Genomic DNA, 7,711 nt, shown 5'->3' with positions numbered 1-7,711 from the left:
AATACCCGACTGTAATGTGATGGGGACTCAGGCCGATTCCCCCTCAGTGTTCTTCATACATCCCAGCAGGGATGGGTTTATAAAACTGCAATCCCCCTTTCACAAAACCTCAAAGGATATTTAAAATAACTTGTATTTATTTATTTTTTTTTAGAGTGTTCATACAGTGTTATTCTCTTCTGTTAAACCGCACTTGAAAAACTGTTTTGTAAAAGTTGCTTTGTATAAAAGCTGTATTTCATTTATCAAAATGGGATTTTATAGAACAGTCCGAAAAACAACTCCCTTTTAAATAGAGCCGTGTATGTGTGTGGCTTTTGTTCCGGTAGTTTTCAATACAATCTTGACAGTGTCTAGATTCTAGATACCATGGTTGTGCACTAGTCTCAGAAGTACCTCTTTTGGCCTCTAGATAGCAGCATTACTCCCTACGGTAGTAGACTGACTGATGTCACCAGGGAATGGACTGCGCTGCTATCATCGTAGACAGCTGAACTTTAAAACAACAACAAAAATATTTCTAATGCTAGCGAAACCTCTCATCTGCCCTTGTGCTTGCTGTAGACCTGCGCTGGCCGACTTCCTTTCCTGACACTTAACCAAGCAAAGCAGAGAGAGTCAAACACAACTGGAGTTAACGTCTCTTCACGCGATCCTGCGCAACCCTCACCTCTACGTGGAAAACTTTACCATAAGAAAGGAAGACGATCGTGTGACACCAAGTTTATTTATTCCAAAAGTATTTATTTCTCCTGCAAACAAAGCAATCCCAGAGTCCGTTCTTAACACATTATAGCATGTGCACCTCATTATTCACAAGTGACGACAGGGGCTGAAGCAGAAGTGCTGAATCAGACCAGGTTTAGCCGTTGCTGCCACTGCAGTGTTTCCTGTGGTTAGACAAGTTAATTCAGGGATGGACTCCCATTGCAAAGCAGTTTGATCCAGTCCTGGTTTCACTAGGAGTTTAATAATAAGACAAATCTGAGCTTGTTACCTAGACACACTGGGGGCTGATCAAGCTTGTATTAAAACCTGGAATGGGTGAAACCGCTGTGCAATAGGAGTCTTATTCCCACCCGTGTAATTACAGGCACGCTGAATGTAGATGCTAATTTGAAGCTACTGTAAAACTTTCACACAATGCAGTTCTTTCCTATGAAAGAACTGCAGGCTGACTAACTCGATGCATTGGCTTTTTGGTCCTTGTAAAACTGGGAACATGCCCTGTGGGGGGCAGGGGGTTCAACGCACTTCTGCCAATCTGAAACGTGTCATCATTTTCATATTTTAACTGAACAGAATTACAAGCCGACTCAACTGTTCTGATCTCCATTACAACCCCAGTCAAAGAGAGAGAGCAGGACAACACAATGCAGATGGCACACACTACACATACTTATCTATAGAAGCTACTGGGATGCGTTTTCAATGGAAACACTCTGAATGTTTCAGAAAGAGAAAAACTAAACCAAAATATTTAAAGCTGAAGCAGCTGGCAACGTGATTCCGAGGGGCAGAGTGGGGTGAGGGGTCTGGTATGCGCTCTCTCTCTCTCTCTCAGGGGATCCCCAGCGGGATGGTGAAGGACAGGTAGTCTGCCACCTCGCCCCACTCTGCTCTGAAGTGCTGGAAGATGGTGATCCACGTGGTGAGAACCGCCACCCAGAACAGCAGCCCGAGCGCCGAGCGCTTCACATCTGAGAGGGAAAGGGAGAGAGGGTCAGCCACACGCACAAACAGACAGAGAGAGACCAACACCTTACATCTAGAGACACCCCGTCCGTTAAAAGATACAAGAGCTTGAAGTGTTGTTTCCCACGCTGCTGTACGCACTCGTTCGGAGTGGTTTTATTATCAAGATTTCTCAAAGACTGGGGCCTTAATTCATAAAACTTACACAAGATCTTTCTGCTAGAAAAGAAACTTAGTAAGACTAATGAAGAAGAAAAAAATCAACCGTTGGATTAGAAGACTCTCTCAACGACTACAATGTTGTTTTTTTATTTATTTCGTTGTGTTCCTACTTAGCCCTCTACCCCAGACTCACATGTTCTGAGCAGCGCCTGCTCCGTGTACACAGGCTTCATGAAGGCTTCCCTGAAGAACCAGACCACATTGACGAGCCACAGGAAGGGGAGCAGAGCAAAGCCACCTGGGACAGACAGACAGAGAGAGAGAGAGAGAGAGAGAGACAGACCGGGGTCAACATGGAGAATTCCGTGGCTTAACAATCCAGACAGTTTCAGGGGCTAAAGGAAGTGCTACTGCCACATTTGCATGTTGGAAATAAAAATCAATCTTTATTTTATATAGCACCTTTCATAGTGGCCCACCATCACAAAGACAGTGAGGAACAAGGAATATATCTGTTTAAACATGACCGGGGGCTTGGCCTGCATCCTCATAAGGTAGGTTTTGTCAGATTCCTTCCTGCTGACCCAGCAAGCACTATAAACACACACACTATACCCTGTAGACCTATCTATAAGCAGTTACATGGATTTGTGAGAAGGCTCCTATGACTGGTCTCCATCTATCTAGTTATCCACCTGTCTAGTTCTATCTATCTGTCTGTCTATCTAGTTGTGTGGACAGGCTGCTCTCAGTGTCTCTGTCTAGTTGTGTGAACAGGCTGCTCTCGGTGTGTCTCTGTCTAGCTGAGTGGACAGGCTGCTCTCTGTATCTCTGTCTAGCTGTGTGGACAGGCTGCTCTCGGTGTCTCTGTCTAGCTGTGTGGACAGGCTGCTCTCGGTGTCTCTGTCTAGCTGTGTGGACAGGCTGCTCTCGGTGTCTCTGTCTAGTTGTGTGGACAGGCTGCTCTCGGTGTATCTGTCTAGTTATGTGGACAGGCTGCTCTCTGTATCTCTGTCTAGCTGTGTGGACAGGCTGCTCTCTGTGTCTCTGTCTAGCTGTGTGGACAGGCTGCTCTCAGTGTGTCTCTGTCTAGCTGTGTGGACAGGCTGCTCTCTGTGTCTCTGTCTAGCTGTGTGGACAGGCTGCTCTCTGTATCTCTGTCTAGCTGTGTGGGCAGGCTGCTCTCGGTGTCTCTGTCTAGCTGTGTGGACAGGCTGCTCTCAGTGTGTCTCTGTCTAGCTGTGTGGACAGGCTGCTCTCTGTGTCTCTGTCTAGCTGTGTGGACAGGCTGCTCTCTGTATCTCTGTCTAGCTGTGTGGACAGGCTGCTCTCGGTGTCTCTGTCTAGCTGTGTGGACAGGCTGCTCTCGGTGTCTCTGTCTAGCTGTGTGGACAGGCTGCTCTCTGTGTCTCTGTCTAGCTGTGTGGACAGGCTGCTCTCTGTGTCTCTGTCTAGCTGTGTGGACAGGCTGCTCTCGGTGTCTCTGTCTAGCTGTGTGGACAGGCTGCTCTCGGTGTCTCTGTCTAGCTGTGTGGACAGGCTGCTCTCTGTGTCTCTGTCTAGCTGTGTGGACAGGCTGCTCTCGGTGTCTCTGTCTAGCTGTGTGGACAGGCTGCTCTCTGTGTCTCTGTCTAGCTGTGTGGACAGGCTGCTCTCGGTGTCTCTGTCTAGCTGTGTGGACAGGCTGCTCTCGGTGTCTCTGTCTAGCTGTGTGGACAGGCTGCTCTCTGTGTCTCTGTCTAGCTGTGTGGACAGGCTGCTCTCAGTGTGTCTCTGTCTAGCTGTGTGGACAGGCTGCTCTCTGTGTGTCTCTGTCTAGCTGTGTGGACAGGCTGCTCTCTGTGTGTCTCTGTCTAGCTGTGTGGACAGGCTGCTCTCTGTGTGTCTCTGTCTAGCTGTGTGGACAGGCTGCTCTCTGTGTCTCTGTCTAGCTGTGTGGACAGGCTGCTCTCTGTGTCTCTGTCTAGCTGTGTGGACAGGCTGCTCTCAGTGTGTCTCTGTCTAGCTGTGTGGACAGGCTGCTCTCTGTGTCTCTGTCTAGCTGTGTGGACAGGCTGCTCTCTGTATCTCTGTCTAGCTGTGTGGACAGGCTGCTCTCTGTGTCTCTGTCTAGCTGTGTGGACAGGCTGCTCTCTGTGTCTCTGTCTAGCTGTGTGGACAGGCTGCTCTCTGTGTCTCTGTCTAGCTGTGTGGACAGGCTGCTCTCTGTATCTCTGTCTAGCTGTGTGGGCAGGCTGCTCTCTGTATCTCTGTCTAGCTGTGTGGACAGGCTGCTCTCAGTGTGTCTCTGTCTAGCTGTGTGGACAGGCTGCTCTCTGTATCTCTGTCTAGCTGTGTGGACAGGCTGCTCTCTGTATCTCTGTCTAGCTGTGTGGACAGGCTGCTCTCGGTGTCTCTGTCTAGCTGTGTGGACAGGCTGCTCTCAGTGCCTCTTACCCAGGTAATACTTCCTGCACAGGTTCAGTTTGTCCTCGTTCGGCATGCGCTCCAGATTCATGCTTCACTGCGATTGCTGTGGTAAGAAAATGAAGCGCAGAAACACAAGTTAACACGGAGGAGCACAGCAGCACGTCTCAGCCAGGGAAACAAGACTCCCACTGCCTAGCAGACTGAGCCAGCCCGGGTTTTACTGGGGAAATGTTAAAACAGTTTGTGAGAACTCAGTTCGGGAAGTTGCCCTGCCAGAACTTTGAAAAAAAACAAAAAAAAACAAACATACATTATAAAATAGATAAGAGACAGGAAACTCAACGCGGTGCAGTTCCACACGCAGCGCCTGAGGGGAGTCAATGCTGCGCAGTGGAGGACCCAACTTCAGGTGCTGCCTAGGAAACCGCTTACAGGTAAGCAACAGCTCATGTCGTAAAGCAGCAAAACACGACATTTCACACAAATGAAATCATTAAATACTAAACGTGACCCACGCAGTCTGCCTCATAAAAGATGAAGTCGTGGGTTTGTGTTTGTTTGTTTGTTTGTTTGTAATTCTAATGCTACCATTAGGAGCCAATTCTGTTTTTGTTTGTTTTTTTGTCGTTTCTCACTTGAATACAGTACTTGTCATTCTTAATGAAATGATTCCACCTTACCGTTACTGATTACAGCTGAAAAACACACACACGCACCCTTCCGATGAGACAGAAAACAAATCAACCAGGATGCGAAGAACAACAAATAAGAATAATACCCCCGCCCGCTTCCTGCTAGAGGACGCGACTGAGCGCAGCTAAGCAAAGCACACCGGGAGATGTAGTTTACGCTGCATTCTGGGTTGTGTAGTTTGTGCTGCAAGGTATTAGTCTAGCGCCCTACTTTAACAATAATTAAAAACAAAAGACAACAACATATATTTACACACAAATAATAATAATAATAATAATAATAATAATATAATAATAATATCGTCCAGCACCAGGGGTATTCATAAACATGCACGATAATTTACATCATTATAAAGTAAATAAATATATTAATTTTAATCAGTATAATTAATACATATGTTTCATTCTTTTTTTGAATTGATGGTTGCTTTAATATGACATGTTAGTTCCTCCTCACTGGGACAAATACAAACACAATTGTCTATTGTCAGTATGCAGTTAACGAGACCAGTGTTCATTCTTATCAAAATAATAAATACAGGAAAAAAAGAAATTAAATAACTTGTGTATATTTCTATATTCCGTGTTAATAAATGAATGCATGAATAAATGAATGAATTCAATTAGAATGCTGTGCAGTGGTTATTATTAGAAATGATGACAGTCGCGCTTTGCCCCCTGGGTAATGTAGTCCCCGCCACTTGCACCGTCCAAGAAGAAGGCGGCCATTTTCTCTGGCAGTTCTTTTCGCGCGGTGGCCGCTGGGTGATGTAGTTTACAGCCCAGACTGCCACAGCAAAACTCTTACTTCATTCTCACCGGGGCACCGTTTACACCCCTGAAACCGCGGCCCTCGTAGGCGAGCTGCCTTCCAAACAGCCTCCGACCCCGAACTCGTTTCGATCCGTGTTCAAGGCTGCGGTGCTGGCTCTGGGCTCCGGGTGAAAGACTCGGTTTCCCAGGCTGCCCCGGGTTTCCCTCCCCATCCCGCGCCTTCCCTCGTCCCTCTGCAGTCCCAGAGCAGCCTCGGTGTTGCTGTTGCGATAATGATGGCGGCGGCGGGATCCGGATCGGCGGCACCTGCGGCCGGGGGAGGGTTGAGCACCGCGGCGGTGGCCCGGGGCCGCTTCCCCGGTCGGCCGTGGTGCTCCCGGAGTCTGTTGCGTTCAGAGAAGCGCTCCCAGGTCGGCAGGCGCTTGGTTGATCACGGGGAGACTTCTGCGGGAGGCGCCAGGCCTTGCAGCCTCGGGTTTGCGCCAAATGAAGACCTGTCTTTGATCCGGCTGCTCGGGCTAGCGGCGAACCACTGCCGCCTCCGACAGGCCGGGTACAGCTCCAGCGGCAGCGAGGAGGTAAGGAGCCGCTCTTCGTTCAGTGAGGAAAAGGAAGAGACGCGCCGAGAGGTATTATTGTTTAAAATAGCAATGGAGGTTAAAAAAATTAATGCAAGTGTGTATCATTTTAGAAAAAAAAGATTGGAGTCTGTGACAAATACATATACACTGGCGCAATTGCGCGTATGTGCAGTGTGGCCCGTAATTAGTAATAATGATAATAATAATGATAATAATTTTCTAGTGATCCAGGAATATTGTCCTGTATGTAAAAGTAATATTAGCGCGTCATGAGTCTAAAGTTCATGAGAAACGCATTGTGTGTGTTCGAGCAGGTTGTGGGAAATACCAGACCCCGTACACTTGTCACATCCCGGTAAAAACGAAAGAAAATCGCCGCTTGTCTGATGTGCGGTGGCGGGGTGTATGTGTGCACGGTGCAAGGAGGACCGTGTATCATTGTTTTTTTTATTTGCAATGCAAATTTAAGGATTGGGCGACGCTCTTGTGCTGCAAGAGATCTTTTTTGTGTGTGTAAGTAATGGAGGGAAAATGAAATCGGTGATAATGCAGGCCAGTAACTAGCCCCCCCCCATATCTATCTTTATCTGTCTTTCTATCTATCTATTGCTACGCTTGCAACACTGCACTGAGAGGGAGTTTGCATTGCTGAAAACACTTTTAGTGGAATTCCACATCAGCGCAGGGAATACGAGGTTTCCACACAATGTGCATTTTGACGTCCCGATCGTGCAATGGTGTGCCAGACTGTAGTGACTCTGTGCAGGCCAAGGGAAATCGCATTGCTACAGCGCGAGAACTTTGCAGAGTGTTATTGTGCCGCTGGTTTAATTTACCTGGCTGTTAGTGATGGGATTGACACTTTCTGTTTTTCTTAGTTAAATATGAGTTCGGCGATTTAAAGTGCATCACCGGTACCGTGCATTTAGATACAGTCGGTTTGTTTTCTTGCAGTGCGCTGTACAGCAGCGTCTGTGTTAATGCACCACATACTGCTCAAGTGAGTGGCGGCGTGTGTGTTGAAATCAATTCAGTGTGACTGGTTTGCATAGAGACTCCTTATTTTGCATAGACTGTTTCCAGTGTCTTAATAGTGGGGACGCACACCATAATAATAAAAAATGCAATCAAATCAACACAGAAAAAGATTTTTGAATGTTCTTCAGGGCTGTGATGCGAGTCCACAGTGTTGTGCAGGGCGGTGGTGTGAGTCCACAGTGTTGTGCAGGGCGGTGGTGCGAGTCCACAGTGTTGTGCAGGGCGGTGGTGCGAGTCCACAGTGTTGTGCAGGGCGGTGGTGCGAGTCCACAGTGTTGTGCAGGGCGGTGGTGCGAGTCCACAGTGTTGTGCAGGGCGGTGGTGCGAGTCCACAGTGTTGTGCAGGGCTGTGATGCGAGT

The 7,711-nt window shown here is 47.8% G+C and overlaps 2 protein-coding genes across 4 annotated transcripts in view; one reads left to right on the top strand and one right to left on the bottom strand.

The window, feature by feature from the left end:
- Positions 1 to 1,003: 1,003 nt before the first annotated feature.
- psenen (presenilin enhancer, gamma-secretase subunit) lies at positions 1,004 to 5,088 on the bottom strand. The gene is made up of 4 exons (XM_041225716.1): positions 4,947 to 5,088; positions 4,294 to 4,369; positions 2,051 to 2,155; positions 1,004 to 1,700 (listed from the first exon to the last, which is right to left on the bottom strand). Exons 2-4 carry the CDS (start codon positions 4,352 to 4,354, stop codon positions 1,561 to 1,563), a joined length of 306 nt encoding a protein of 101 aa, XP_041081650.1. The 5' UTR covers positions 4,355 to 4,369; positions 4,947 to 5,088; the 3' UTR covers positions 1,004 to 1,560.
- Positions 5,089 to 5,766: 678 nt separating this feature from the next.
- kmt2bb (lysine (K)-specific methyltransferase 2Bb) overlaps positions 5,767 to 7,711 on the top strand; it is a 36,308-nt gene continuing 34,363 nt past the window's right edge. The window contains exon 1 of one of the 3 annotated variants that reach the window (XM_041226484.1): positions 5,767 to 6,361. In XM_041226484.1, the coding sequence (XP_041082418.1) occupies positions 6,005 to 6,361 (357 nt within the window). In that variant the 5' untranslated portion in view covers positions 5,767 to 6,004. The remainder of the gene's footprint in view (positions 6,362 to 7,711) is intronic. The other 2 variants (XM_041226487.1, XM_041226486.1) reach the window with 2 other exon arrangements.

The sequence above is a fragment of the Polyodon spathula genome, chromosome 24 (assembly GCF_017654505.1).
Source record: "Polyodon spathula isolate WHYD16114869_AA chromosome 24, ASM1765450v1, whole genome shotgun sequence".
In the NCBI taxonomy this organism is placed as follows: Eukaryota; Metazoa; Chordata; class Actinopteri; order Acipenseriformes; family Polyodontidae; genus Polyodon; species Polyodon spathula.
The sequence above is the reverse complement of the archived record's forward strand: the minus strand, read 5'-3'. Positions and strand labels throughout refer to the sequence as shown.

Excerpts from the sequence above, each read along its gene's own strand:
- psenen (XM_041225716.1), bottom strand. The coding sequence starts at position 4,354 with ATGAATCTGGAGCGCATGCCGAACGAGGACAAACTGAACCTGTGCAGG. Across the intron at positions 2,156-4,293 it reads GTGCAGGAAGTATTACCTGG|GTGGCTTTGCTCTGCTCCCC; the intron begins GTAAGAGGCACT and ends TGTCTGTCCCAG. Across the intron at positions 1,701-2,050 it reads GCAGGCGCTGCTCAGAACAT|ATGTGAAGCGCTCGGCGCTC; the intron begins GTGAGTCTGGGG and ends TTTCCCTCTCAG.